Genomic DNA, 15,266 nt, shown 5'->3' on the forward strand with positions numbered 1-15,266 from the left:
CATGGTCTTCAATTTAGACATCAATAAGTTGAATCAGTAGTAGAGCTTTGCTTGAAGAAGTCCAGGGCAAACGTGTGTACTGTCAGTCACACATACCAAAAGATATGGAAGCATTAGACTACAAATTATAACGTGCAGTTTACTCATTTGGGGAGACCAGTTTTATTGAGTCTTACAGGATAAACTCAACATTGGCCTTGTTCAGTTTGAATCATTCAAATTACATTAAAGAGATATTCCCACTCAAATAATCGGTGTATAAGCAGGTTTTCAAACACACAATTCCCATCAATTTAATAATGCAAGATGAGAAAGGTGGTGCAATCTCACAGTAGTGATTTGTAAAGCCTCCAGTAGGCCTCACCAAAAATGAGAACGTCGAAATCCTTCAAAACACCCACATGGTATAATTAACGTCAAAACCTAAAATGTAACTTGTCTGTATAAATCGATCATTGCATTATTAGTAGCCAAATTATTCCTCATATAGGCCATGTGACGGTATGGATATGGTAGTTGGGGGGAGTTGTTCTCCCAAAAATATGGTTTAAGTCAGCAAAGAAAACTCCACACATGGAGAGAGAAAATGGCAAAGGCCAGATAGGAAAGCCTTCGCATATCAGCATCAGAAGTGCAGCAATCACATTGAACCAACAGTCAAGAGCAGTCAGAGTTTTAAAAAAGTAAATAAAATCCCATTCACCCATCTAAACTAGCCCAATCAGAACCCAACAGTACAAAAATCTAAATGAAGTGAAAATAAATCTTTATAGATCTTATACTGAACATTTTGTGAAAATAATCTCTTTTGAAAGTTGTTATTTAACTAATCAGTGTTTTACAGATCGAGCCAAATAAACAATAATTCAACAGCAATTATCCCCTGCACTGTGAAAGCAAAAAATGACAGAGGAAAGGGTAAATAAAAACAAAAATGCTTAACTGCCTCCATCAAAAAGTCAAAGGTCACTCAGACACATGGTAGCAACCATTAGTCATGGTTATTTCACAAAAATTGGAACGATACCATAAGTGACTCATCACAGCGCTTCAGCAGATATAAACATTTGTACAATCTTTAGAAAATTAACTTAGAATAGAGATTCAACAACACATTCTTCGCAACAGTCAATTTCACAAATACCTCTCACATACAGAAATGTGTTTTTCCTCTCAGTAAAATCTCCTGTTTCTTTCCTGGCGCTTCTGAAATACAACAGCCCCTACAACACCACAAACTACAATTCCCAGTAGAGCACATAGCAGAAGCAGGAAGACCTTCCAGCCGGTAAGAGGCGTGCTTCGGAAGTTACCAGTAGGATCATCAATGTTGTCTGTGAAAGAGAAAAATGAAAGAATGATCACGGTTAACTCTAAAAAGCCTACTCACCCTACCATACATTATCTACAGTAAGATGACAAATATCTGACTGTGGTCAAATAGAATACAAGCTTTATTGTCTATTAGATTAGAACGGAAATGGGTTCTCTTTATGAAATAAATCTACCTACCTTTGGGGGACTTCAGCAGGCTGACGCTTGGCTCAATCTTGGTCCAGTCCAGACTGTCCTCATCAGGTGTGTGTTCCACCATCAGCTGGTACATCTTCATAGAGATGATGTCGTGGTTATCTGTAACATGAGAAATGTGTTAGCATAAATCCCAATAGACTTCAGATGTACAACTGACAAAGCCGGACTATGAAACAACAAACAAGTAATTGGATCAATCTGTGTGTACTCTTCTGCACAGTGAAATAACAAAAAATAAAGAAATAACTGAATCAAGGTCAGTCATTATCTTTCTCAGTGTCCAGTTCTTACCTTTGTGTTCTAGAAACCTACATGTATTTAGATTTACATCTCGAAAGAATCAGTCTCTACAACCTGACCCAACCTACCAGAGATCCCCTGTAGCAAGAATCAGTCTCTACAACCTGACCCAACCTACCAGAGATCCCCTGTAGCAAGAATCAGTCTCTACAACCTGACCCAACCTACCAGAGATCCCCTGTAGCAAGAATCAGTCTCTACAACCTGACCCAACCTACCAGAGAGATCTCCTGTAGCAGCAGAGGCCCCAAAGTAGTACCCTGTGGGGAGGCGGACACCCCCGATGTCAATGCACTCTTTCCATTCATTCTTATCATCAATGTCAATCATCACCTGTAGAGATCAGAATGGTGCCATTATTTGAATAGAACTGCAACATGTCGAACACATAACAGGTAGTCCATAACATTGAAATTCACCAATTTCATAACACAAGAATCCAGTTTCCCAGACAAAGACTAAACATAGTCCTGGACCAAAGAGAATTCTCCAAGGAGCCATCTCCATTAAGCATGCCTTTCAATACAGGACGAGGTTCAGCCTCATCTATGTTTAGGAAACCGATCCAAGATGTCTGAACGAGAGTAATTTATATAATAAAAAAGAAAAAAGGGATTCCTACCGTGAGTCTACCCTTGGAGTAACGGATGGCCAGATAGGTGTCATGGTCTTTGTTCCTGATCTCAGAAGAGCAGCCTCCCAGTTCAGAGTTACGTCCATCATTCCCATGGTCATAGGGCAGAGAACCATTATTCACAATGGCATAGATGTAAGGGAAGGAACGCTAGTATGGGGAAACAAGGGATGTAAGGACAGAAAACTGGAAAAATGTTCGTTATATAGACATCGTCAATCAATTATTTGATCCGAATCCTGACTCAGTTACCACACACACGTTCATTGTGTTACAAAAAAAAGTCCTTCTCAGAAAGCAAAATAAAAAATAAATAAATTCACGACAAAATAAAGAAACTCAAAAGAAAATACTTCACATTAAAATCCATGCATCACAATGACATGAAACGCAGGACAATAATGATAAATGTAGCTGCATCAACTCACGTCAGCTGCCTCATCGTTATGGTACGTGTCTATAAAAAGGGCGAGGCCGTGGAACTTAGCATTGCTGCCAAACACAGACCCTGCAAAGGGAAGAATCACGTCAAGTCAACCAGCCAAATCGTTGCACTTACATCCATCCCATGGAGATCATTGCGGAAGGTATCCACAAATAAAGCCAGGCCAACAAAATGATCTTGGTTTCCAAAGACTGGGCCTGAATGGAAGGCAAAGAGGCGAGATATGATGAGCACATGACTGAGACATGAAGTGCTTACGGCAAATGCAACCCCGTGCTACCACATCACATTGTCTACTAATTTGATTGCCAAAGCTTTGTAATGGAATGAGGAAGTGGTTGATGACAAAGATGTTATTTTGGCAAGATGATACCTTACCTGGATGAAGTCTCTCCTTCGTGTACCAGATGGCGATGCCGTCACCATGGAGACTCTTCTTCCCCGACCCGTGGATCTTGTACTGCACGTGCATCTCCCAGTCTTTCAGATAAACAGGCTGCACAGTGAAAGCAAAATGACATTGGATCATCAATTCAACCATCAATTGGACCTATTCAGTTCAAAATGTAGATATTCTCCAATCAAACTACAATGGATTTGGGAGTGGTCTATTGTTTGTGTGTCTGTCTGTAATGCCTAACAGAATACATTTCATAGAAGCTAGTTCCTTACTCACCACTGTGTTCCATATGGATCCCTGTCTACTTCTCTCATCAGGTGTCAGGCGCACATAGGAGCTGGTGACTAGCGTGCTCCCCCAGAAGTCCCACTGACTGGATGGGCTGCTTCCAACACCTGTACAACATGTCAACATGTTGATGAAGAGTCAAGCAGCATTTCAGGGACACATGAGAGAAGAACGTGAATAATTCCGTTGTGCATCAATGACTCATTGCCACCCCTAGGCCAGCTCTCAAGAACTCAAGGGGGGCAATGGAATTGTAGTCATGAATAAGAATAACACTTAGCCCAGCTGACTAAAAATAGTTGAGTCGGCTACCGCAAGCCTAGCCAAAGCTGTACTTTTAAGGAGCCTGTCGTTGCTCCTCAAAGTCCAAGGACCGTATGTTATCTTCAGAGGTAGACCGACTCTGGCAGCCAAATACTCCATCTAAATGTGAATCGATTCTCAATAGCAATACGGTTCTAGAAACATAAAGGCCCTTTACTTTCATATCACATCAAAATAATGCAAAATATCCACACTGTTTTAACCTGCTTAATCACAGTTTTTCGACGAAAGCAAAACGGTGCTATTATCTGAGGATAGCACTATAGTAAACAAACACTGACAAGCATATTTCAACCCTCCAGGCGCGACACAAAACGCAGAAATAAAGATATAATTCATGCCTTACCTATGACGAGCTTCTTTTATTGGCACTCCAATGTCCCATAAACATCACAAGTGGTCCTTTTGTTCGATTAATTCTGTCGATATATATATCCAAAATGTCAATTTATTTGGAGCGTTTGATCCAGAAAAACACAGGTTCCAACTTGCGCAACGTGACTACAAAATATCTCAAAAGTTAACTGTAAACTTTGCCAAAACATTTTAAAATCGTAAATAATCAATAAAATTGAAGACGGGATGATCTGTGTTCAATACAGGAGGAAAACAAACTGTAGCTAGCTTTCAGGTCACGCGCCTATAACAAAAGAGTCCTCTTCACTCTAACCTTGTTCTGAACAGTGTTACTTCTTCATTACACAAAGGAAAAACCTCAACCAATTTCTAAAGACTGTTGACATCCAGGAAGCGGTAGGAACTGCAAGAAGGTCCCTTAGAAATCTGGATTTCCAACGAAAACCCATTGAAAAGAGAGTGACCTCAAAAACAAAAATCGAAATGGTTTGTCTTTGGTGTTTCGCCTGCCAAATAAGTTCTGTTATACTCAGACATGATTCAAACAATTTTAGAAACTTCAGAGTGTTTCTAACCAATACTACTAATATGCATATATTAGCATCTGGGACAGAGTAGCAGGCAGTTTACTCTGGGCACCTTATTCATCCAAGCAATGCAATACTGCCCCCCTGTCACCAAGAAGTTAAAGTGGCTAGTGATACATTCTTTACATCAATTTTTCCATTATTAAAGTGGCTGGAGTTGAGTCAGTATGTTGGCAGCAGCCACTCAATGTTAGTGGTGGCTGTTTAACAGTCTGATGGCCTTGAGATAGAAGCTGTTTTTCAGTCTCTCGGTTCCTGCTTTGATGCACCTGTACTGACCTTGCCTTCTGGATGATAGCGGGGTGAACAGGCAGTGGCTCGGTGGTTGTTGTCCTTGATGATCTTTATGGCTTTCCTGTGACATCAGGTGGTGTAGGTGTCCTGGAGGGCAGGTAGTTTGCCCCCGGTGATGCATTGTGCAGACCTCACTACCCTCTGGAGCGTCTTACGGTTGTGGGCGGAGCAGTTGCCATACCAGGCGGTGATACAGCCCGACAGGATGCTCTTGATTGTGCATCTGTAGAAGTTTGTGAGTGCTTTTGGTGACAAGCCGAATTGAGGCGCTGCTGCACCTTCTACACCACGCTGTCTGTGTGGGTGGACCAATTCAGTTGGTACGTGATGTGTACGCCGAGGAACTTGCCTTTACTACCCTCTCCACTACTGTCCCGTCGATGTGGATAGGGGGGTGCTCCCTCTGCTGTTTCCTGAAGTCCATCTCCTTAGTTTTGTTGACATTGAGTGTGAGGTTATTTTCCTGACACCACACTCCAAGGGCCCTGAACTCCTCCCTGTAGGCAGTCTCGTCGTTATTGGTAATCAAGCCTACCACTCTAGTGTCGTCCGCAAACTTGATAATTGAGTTGGAGGCGAGCATGGTCACGCAGTCGTGGGTGAACAGGGAGAACAGGAGAGGGCTCAGAACGCACCAGTGTTGAGGATCAGCGGGGTGGAGATGTTGTTACCTACCCTCACCACCTGGGAGCGGCCCGTCAGGAAGTTTATTACCCAGTTGCACAGGGCGGGGTTGAGACCCAGGGTCTTGAGCTTGATGATGAGTTGAGGGTACTGTGGTGTTAAATGCTGAGCTGTAGTTGATGAACAACATTCTCACATAGGTATTCCTCCTGTCCAGATGGGTTAGGTCAGTGTGGTTGCGACTGCGTCATCTGTGGACCTATTGGGGTGGTAAGCAAATTGGAGTGGGTCTAGGGTGTCAGGCAGGGTGGAGGTGATATGGTCCTTGACTAGTTTCTCAAATCACTTCATGATGACGGAAGTGAGTGCTATGGGGCGGTAGTCATTTAGCTCAGTTACCTTAGCTTTCTTGGGAACAGAAACAATGGTGGCCCTCTTGAAGCATGTGGGAACAGCAGGCTAGGACAATGATTGATTGAATATGTCCGTAAACACACCAGCCAGCTGGTCTGCGCATGCTCTGAGGACGCGGCTGGGGATGCCGCCTGGGCCTGCAGCCTTGAAGGTTAACATGTTAAAATGTTTTACTCACGTCGGCTGCAGTGAAGGAGAGACTACAGGTTTGGGTAGCGGGCTGTGTCAGTGGCGCTGTATTGTCCTCAAAGCGAGCAAAGAAGTTGTTTAGTCTGTCTGGGAGCAAGACATCCTGGTCCGCGACGGAGCTGGTTTTCTTTTTGTAATCCGTGATTGACTGTAGACCCTGCCACATGCCTTGTGTCTGAGCCATTGAATTGAGACTCTACTTTGTCTCTAAGCCGACGCTTAGCTTGTTTGATTGCCTGGCGCAGGGAATAGCTACACTGTTTCTATTCGGTCATGTTTCCGGTCACCTTGCCCTGGTTAAAAGCAGTGGTTCGCGCTTTCAGTTTCACGCGACTGCTGCCATCAATCCAGGGTTTCTGGTTTGGGAATGTTTTAAATAGTTGCTGTGGGTACGACATCGCCGATGCACTTGCTAATAAACTCGCTCACCGAATCAGCATATTCGTCAATGTTGTTGTTTGACGCAATGCGGAACATATCCCAATCCATGTGATCGAAGCAATCGTGAAGCGTGGCATCAGATTGGTCGGACCAGCGTTGAACAGACCTGAGCGCGGGCGCTTCCTGTTTTAGTCTCTGTCTATAGGCAGGGAGCAACAAAATGGAGCCGTGGTCAGCTTTTCCGAAAGGAGGGCGGGGGAGGGCCTTATATGCGTCACGGAAGTTAGAATAACAATGATCCAGAGTTACCAGCCCTGGTTGCACAATCGATATGCTGATAGAATTTAGGGAGTCTTGTTTTCAGATTAGCCTTGTTAAAATTCCCGGCTACAATGAATGCAGCCTCAGGATATGTGGTTTCCAGTTTACATAGTCAAATAAAGCTCGTTCAGGGCCGTCGATGTGTCTGCTTGGGGGGGAATATATGCGGCTGTGATTATAATTGAAGAGAATTCTCTTGGTAGATAATGCGGTCGGCATTTGATTGTGAGGAATTCTAAGTCAGGTGAACAGGTCTTGAGTTCATGTATGTTGTTATGATCACAGCACGTCTCGTTAATCATAAGGCATACCCCCCGCCCCTTTTCTTACCAGAAAGATGCTTGTTTCTGTTGGCGCGATGCGTGAAGAAACCAGCTGGCTGTACCGACTCCGATAGCGTGTCTCGAGTGAGCCATGTTTCCGTGAAGCAAAGAACGTTACAGTCTCTTATGTCTCCCTGGAATGCTACCCTTGCTCGGATTTCATCAACCTTGTTGTCAAGAGACTGGCGAGTAGTATGCTTGGGAGCGGTGCACAATGTACCCGTCTCCGGAGCCTGACCAGAAGACCGCTTCCTTTGCCTCTTTTACGGCATCGTTGTTTTGGTTCGCCGGCTGGGATCCGATCCATTGTGGTGGGCAAAACAGAGGATCTGCGTCGGGAAAGTCGTATTCCTGGTCGTAATGATGGGGAGTTAGCGTTGCTCTTATATATCCAGTAGTTCCTCACGACTGTATGTAATAAAACTTAAGATTACCAGGGGTACCAATGTAAGAAATAACATGTAAAAAACTAAATTCTGCATAGTTTCCTAGGAACGCGAAGCGACGCGGCCATCTCGGTCGGCGCTGGAAGTAGGCGAACTTCAGTTTCTTGGCAATTTCTCACATGGAATAGCCTTAATTTCTCAGAACAAGAATAGACTGACGAGTTTCAGAAGAAAGGTCTTTGTTTCTGGCCATTTTGAGCCTGTGATCGAACCCCACAAATGATGATGCTCCAGATACTCAACTAGTCTAAAGGCCAGTTTTAATGCTTCTTTAATTCAGAACAAGAGTTTTCAGCTGCGCTAACTTAATTGCAAAGGGGTTTTCTAATGATCAATTAGCCTTTTAAAATTATAAACTTGGATTAGCTAACACAACGTTCCATTGGAACACAGGAGTGATGGTTGCTGATAATGGGCCTCTGTACGCCTATGTAGATATTCCATTAAAAATGAGCTGTTTCCAGCTACAATAGTCATTTATAACATTAACAATGTCTACACTGTATTTCTGATTAATTTGATGTTATCTTAAAATTGACAAAAAAAATACGCTTTTCCTTATTAAAAAACAAGGACATTTCTAAGTGACCACAAACCTTTGAACGGTAGTGTACAAGGTACTTTTATACACTGTATTACACATGATAGCAAATACAGTTTGACATACACATGTAGTGATATGTCAATATAAGCACCACCCCATAGGATCTTTAGAAACCACTGAGTTGGGACACTTGTTTTTAAAGTGTGTCAAACTGTATTCCTATCATTTAATACTGTGAATAAAAGTATCATGTATGTCAAGTGTATGAATAATGTATGTCACTAAATATCTGTAAAAAAACAAAAAAAATGTTAAACAAAGTTGCCTTCGTCCTCTGAATAGGGGGGGAATACATACAAATAAAGATTATGTAAGTGGGGTTAGGGCGGTGAGTTTCCCCTGCGGCAAGTTTCCCTAGTATTTGTGCCAAGGCACACCTGTATTTGGGGACATTGTCCCATTTTTCTCTGCAGATCTTCTCAAGCACTGTCAGTTTGGATGGGGAGCGTCGCTGCACAGCTATTTTCAGGTCACTCCACAAATGTTTGATCGGATTCAAGTCCGGGCTCTGGATGGGCCACTCGAGGACATTGAGACTTGTCCCAAAGCCACTACTGCATTGTCTTGGCTGTGGACTTAGGATCGTTGTTCTGTTGGAAGGTGAACCGTCACCCCAGTCTGAGGTCCTGAGCATATTTTCATCAAGGATCGCTCTGTACTTTGCTCAGTTCATCTTTCCCTCGATCCTGACTAGTCTCCTAGTCCCTGCCGCTGAAAAACATCCCCACAGCATAATGCTGCCACCACCATGCTTCACCATAGGGATGGTGCCAGGTTTCTTCCAGACGTGATACTTGGCATTCAGGCCAAAGAGTTTCATCTTGGCTTCATCAGACCAGAGAATCTTTTTCCTCATGGTCTGAAAGTCCTTTAATACATTTTGGCAAACTCCAAGCGGGATGTCTTGTGCATTTTTACCGTAGAGTCTGGCCACTCCACCATGAAGGCCTGATTTGGTAGACTGCTGCAGAGATAGGAGAACCTTCCAGAAGGACAACCATCTCCACAGAGGAACTCTGGAGCTCTGTCAGAGAGTGACCATTGGGATCTAAGACACCACCGTGACTCAGGCCTTCTGCCCCGATTGGTCAGTTTAGCTGGGCAGCCAGCTCCAGGAAGAGTCCTGATGGCTCCAAACGTCTTCCATTTAAGAATGATGGAGGCCACGGTGTTCTTGGGGTCCTTCAATACTGCAGAAATTTTTTGGTACTTTTCCCCGGATCTGTGCCTCGACACAATCATGTCTCTGAGCTCGAAGGACAATTCCTTCGACCTCATGGCTTTGTTTTTGCTCTGACATGCACTGTCAACTGTGGGACATTATATAGACAGGTGTGTGCCTTTCCAAATCATGTCCTATCAATTGAATTTACCACAGGTGGACTCCAATCAAGTTGTAGAAACATCAAGGATGATCAATGGAAACAGGATGCACCTGAGCTCAATTGAGTCTCATAGCAAAGGGTCTGAATACCTATGTAAATAAGGTATTTCAGACTCTGTCCACCTCAAAGCTACGCCACATCTTCTAAAACAATAAACAAATGTAGTTAGGACTTGCAGGAGTTCCAACTAGACAAAATAAAAGTAGCTAGCTAACGTTAGCTAGCTCGCTGAAGCATCTGCTGAACTTGACTTGAAAAAAATTGCATTACAGCCACAACAGATTTAGACAATTGGCAAAAAAACAGAAGGGGAGAGTTGCGGAGAATCATCAAATCAAATTTATTTATATAGCCCTTCGTACATCAGCTGATATCTCAACGTGCTGTACAGAAACCCAGCCTAAAACCCCAAACAGCAAGCAATGCAGGTGTAGAAGCACGGTGGCTAGGAAAAACTCCCTAGAAAGGCCAAAACCTAGGAAGAAGCCTAGAGAGGAACCAGGCTATGTGGGGTGGTCAGTCCTCTTCTGGCTGTGCCGGGTGGAGATTATAACAGAACATGGCCAAGATGTTCAAATGTTCATAAATGACCAGCATGGTCAAATAATAATGAGGCAGAACAGTTGAAACTCTAACCCCTCTTGCACTACATGACCAAAAGTGTGCGGATACCTGCTCGTGGAACATCTCATTCCAAAATCATGTGCATTCATATGGAGTTGGTCCCCCCTTTGCTGCTATTAACAGCCTCCGCTCTTCAGGGAAGGCTTTCTACTAGATGTTGGAACAGTGTTGCTACAACAGCCTCCACTCTTCAGGGAAGGCTTTCTACTAGATGTTGGAACAGTGCTGCTACAACAGCCTCCACTCTTCAGGTAAGGCTTTCTACTAGATGTTGGAACAGTGCTGCTACAACAGCCTCCACTCTTCAGGTAAGGCTTTCTACTAGATGTTGGAACAGTGCTGCTATTAACAGCCTCCACTCTTCAGGGAAGGCTTTCTACTAGATGTTGGAACAGTGCTGCTATTAACAGCCTCCACTCTTCAGGGAAGGCTTTCTACTAGATGTTGGAACAGTGCTGCTATTAACAGCCTCCACTCTTCAGGGAAGGCTTTCTACTAGATGTTGGAACAGTGCTGCTATTAACAGCCTCCACTCTTCAGGGAAGGCTTTCGACTAGATGTTGGAACAGTGCTGCTATTAACAGCCTCCACTCTTCAGGGAAGGCTTTCTACTAGATGTTGGAACAGTGCTGCTATTAACAGACTCCACTCTTCAGGGAAGGCTTTCTACTAGATGTTGGAACAGTGCTGCTATTAACAGCCTCCACTCTTCAGGGAAGGCTTTCTACTAGATGTTGGAACATTCCAGCGGGGACTTGCTTCCATTCAGCCAAAAGACCATTAGTGAGGTCAGACACAGATCTTAGGCAATTAGGCCTGGCTCGAAGTCAGCGATTCATCCCAAAGGTGTTTGATGGGGTTGAGGTCAGGGCTCTGTGCAGGCCAGTCAAGGTCTTCCAAACCGAACGACAAACCATTTCTGCATGGACGTCACATTGTGCACGGGGACAGTGTCATGCTGAAATCAGGACAAGGGCCTTTCCCCAAAGTGTTGCCACAAAGGTGCAAGCACAGAATTGTCTAGAATGTAATTGTATGCTGGAGCATTAAGATCTCCCTTCACTGGAACTAAGGAGCCTAGTCCGGAACATGAAAAACAACCCCAGACCATCACTCCTCCTCCACAAAACTATACAGTTGGCACTATGCATTGGGGCATGTAGCGTTCTCCTGGCATCAGCCAAACCCAGATTCATCCGTCGGACTGCCAGATGGTGAAACATGATTCATCACTCCAGAGAACGCATTTCCACTGCTCCAGAGTCCAATGGCGGCGAGCTTTACACCTCTCCAGCCGATGCTTGTTATTACGCATGGTGACCTAAGGCTTGTGTGCGGCTGCTCGGCCATGTAAACCCATTTCATGAAGCTCCCTGCGAACAGTTCTTGTGCTGACGTTGCTTCCAGAGGCCGTTTGGAACTCTGAAGTGAGTGTTGCAACCGAGGACACACTTCACGGCTGAGTTGTTGTTGCTTTTAGACGTTTTCACTTCAAAATAACAGCACTTACAGTTGACCGGGGAAGCTCTAGCAAGGCAGAGATTTGACGAACTGACTTTTTGGAAAGGTGGCATCCTATGACAGTGCCACGTTGAAAGTCACTGAGCTCTTCAGTAAGGCCATTCTACTGCCAATGTTTGTCTATGGAGATCGCATGGCTGTGTGCTCGATTTTATACACCCTGGCTGAAATAGCCAAATCCACTATTTTTGTAAACTCAGCAACAAAAGAAACATCTGCTCACTGTCAACTGCGTTTATTTTCAGCAAACTTCACGTGTAAATATTTGTATGAACACAAGATTCAAGAACAGACATAAACTGAACAAGTTCCACAGACATATGACTAACAGAAATGGAATAATGTGTCCCTGAACAAAGGGGGGGTCAAAATCAAAAGTAACAGTCAGTATCTGGTGTGACCACCTGCTGCATTAAGTACTGCAGTGCATCTCCTCCTCATGGACTGCACCAGATTTGCCAGTTCTTGCTTTGAGATGTTACACCACTCTTCCTGCAAGGCACCTGCAAGTTCCCTGACATTTCTGGGGGAATGGCCCAAGCCCTCACCCTCCGATCCAACAGGTCCCAGACGTGCTCAATGGGATTGAGATCCGGGCTCTTCGCTGGCCATGGCAGAACACTGACATTCCTGTCTTGCAGGATATCACGCAGAGAACGAGCAGTATGGCTGGTGGCATTGTCATGATGGAGGGTCATGTCAGGATGAGCCTGCAGGAAGGGTTCTACATGAGGGAGGAGGATGTCTTTCCTGTAACACACAGCGTTGAGATTGCCTGCAATGACAAGCTCAGACCGATGATGCTGTGACACACCGCCCCAGACCATGTCGGACCCACCACCTCCAAATCGATCCAAATCGATCCCGCTCCAGAGTACAGGCCTCGGTGTAACGCTCGTTCCTTCAACGATAAATGCGAAACCGACCATCACCCCGGATGAGACAAAACCGTGACTCGTCAGTGAAGGGCACTTTTTGCCAGTCCTGTCTGGTTCAGCAAGTGGGTTTGTGCCCATAGGCGACGTTGTAGCCGGTGATGTCTGGTGTGGACCTGCCTTACAACAGGCATAAAAGCCCTCAGTCCAGCCTCTCTCAACCTATTGCGGACCGTCTGAGTGCTGATGGAGGGATTGTGTGTCCCAGTGTAACTCGGACAGTTGTTGTTGCCATCCTGTACCTGTCCCACAGATGTGATGTTCGGATGTACCGATCCTGTGCAGGTGTTGTCTGCCACTGCGAGGACGATCCTGTCTCCCTGTAGCGCTGTCTTAGGCGTCTCACAGTGGACAGATTTTTGTAGACTTTTCCCTTTGCCATGGTTCAAAAAATTATTGTTAGAATGAGTGCAAGAGCCAATTGAGTTACTGCGCACTTCACCTAACGGAAATATGCAAAATACATGCTAAAAACATGCCATTAGGCTCTCGCAAGCTCGTCACTGTGATTCATTTGCTCAAATTGAAAACAACAACAGGCTGTTGTCTATCTTAGGTTAGTTATAAAAAAATATTTAGCAACACTGTGTGCTAGCTAACTAGCACACTGTACTACTAGTACAGTGTCACCCCCGCCTCCCACCTGCTATGTACCAGAGTAGCTAGCGGGCACAGTTCTCGGGTACACAACAGGCGGGGGAAACACTGTGTGCTCGCATGCTAGTTAGTGTTCATGAAGGAACCAATGGGATGCTCGAGGGGGTGCGTTCCTGCAAATACAGGTACGCCCCGAATTGCAGGCTGCAGTTGCACACTATTTTACTGAGTTACAGTTCAACTAAGAAAATCAGTCAATTTAAATAAATTCATTAGGCCCTAATCTATGGATTTCACATAATAGGAATACAGAGGTCACAAATACCTTAAAAAAAATTAAAGTAGGGGCGTGGATCAGAAAACCAGTCAGTGTCTGGTGTGACCACCATTTGCCTCATGCAACGTGACAATTGTACTCCCTTGAGACATCTGTGGCATTGTGTTTTGTGACAAAACTGCCAATTAGAGGGACCCTTTCCTGTCCCCAGCACATAGGTGCATCGGTGTAATGACCATGCTGTTAAACCAGTTTATTGATATGTCACACCTGTCAGGTGGATGGATTATTTTGGCCAAGGAAAAATACAAATTAACTGGGATGTAAAACAAATGTGTGCAATATATGTATATTTTTTTAGAAATAAGCTATTTGTGCGGGTGGATAATTTCTGGGTTATTTTATTTAAGTTCGTGAAACCAACACTTTCCATGATGCGTTTATATTTTTGTTCAGTGTAATATGACTGGCCCTTAGCAGCTAACGTTTCTAACATGATAACAGTTAGCTAGCTAGCTAACTTAGCTGTCGATTTCACATGCCGTTAGCATACTTACCCTGGTACGGTTTCATGAGCGAATGCTCCCGCTTTAAGTGCTCTGCATTGCCGTCTGTTATGTCGCATTGCACTAGAGTAAAGTGAAGTAATAGGAAAAGCAGTGGCCTGCTGATAAATGTACAAAAACCTCTCATTTTGCTCACTCGGCCTATGAAAGACACCATGGATCCTGGATAATCATGTTCCTGATCCGGGTAGGAAACAGCAACCCCCACTAGAAGCGTTCCTATGTTTCTTCTCAAGAACTTTGACCGTGTCCTATTTTTTGTGTGTTGCTTTTGTTGAAATTACCTTCTATATGGGAATTATATTTTCATTGTTACCTTTCAAAGTTCAAAAAATTATTTTATTGTTTGATTATCGCTTTCAACGTTGTATGGAACATTGTTATAGTTGCTAAAAACGTACTATTGCCAATCATAGACGAGCACATAGTTAAAGCCAACGAAAACGAACAATCAGGGGCTCGTCTATAGTTGAAACGTTCGAAGTATGCAAATGTTCACAACTTTGCAAATGGCGCCACTGGGGTTTCTCTCTTTCTCCACTAGGTGGCGCCATTACATCAGTTTATGATTATTTGAAGCATACCTGACTTCCTGCTGTGACGGCCCACCACAAGGTCTCGCCCAAGGTTGGGTAGTAACTGACAACATGTAATCAATTACAGTTACTAAAACAATACGTGTTGGATTACTTTCAAATTCAGAAAGGATGTTTGCAAAAAATACATCCTAACACCTTTCTGTTTTCTCAGTGACATTCAGTTCAATATTGATAAAACACGCAAGTTTAAGTTTGAGCCACCTGAACAAATCTGATCACAAGTCAAATAAAGCACTCTGATGACACACCAAATCCGTTTTATGGATCCTTTTGTCACTTCTAATGCCTCTTCAGTGGA

At 44.0% G+C, this 15,266-nt stretch overlaps 1 protein-coding gene across 2 annotated transcripts; it reads right to left on the minus strand.

Moving 5' to 3' along the window:
* Positions 1 to 146: 146 nt before the first annotated feature.
* LOC135545488 (vesicular integral-membrane protein VIP36-like) lies at positions 147 to 14,570 on the minus strand. 2 transcript variants are annotated; one of them, XM_064973120.1, is made up of 8 exons: positions 14,361 to 14,570; positions 3,589 to 3,707; positions 3,291 to 3,408; positions 2,896 to 2,975; positions 2,456 to 2,617; positions 2,052 to 2,166; positions 1,513 to 1,632; positions 147 to 1,334 (listed from the first exon to the last, which is right to left on the minus strand). In XM_064973120.1, the coding sequence occupies exons 1-8, from the start codon at positions 14,524 to 14,526 to the stop codon at positions 1,174 to 1,176; spliced, it is 1,041 nt and encodes a 346-aa protein (XP_064829192.1). In that variant the 5' UTR covers positions 14,527 to 14,570; the 3' UTR covers positions 147 to 1,173. The 2 variants fall into 2 exon arrangements, with proteins under 2 accessions (XP_064829192.1, XP_064829191.1); XM_064973119.1 differs by lacking the exon at positions 2,896 to 2,975 and adding an exon at positions 3,027 to 3,109 and having other exon boundaries at positions 14,361 to 14,569.
* Positions 14,571 to 15,266: the final 696 nt, after the last annotated feature.

The sequence above is a fragment of the Oncorhynchus masou genome, chromosome 9 (assembly GCF_036934945.1).
Source record: "Oncorhynchus masou masou isolate Uvic2021 chromosome 9, UVic_Omas_1.1, whole genome shotgun sequence".
NCBI classification, from domain to species: domain Eukaryota; kingdom Metazoa; phylum Chordata; class Actinopteri; order Salmoniformes; family Salmonidae; genus Oncorhynchus; species Oncorhynchus masou.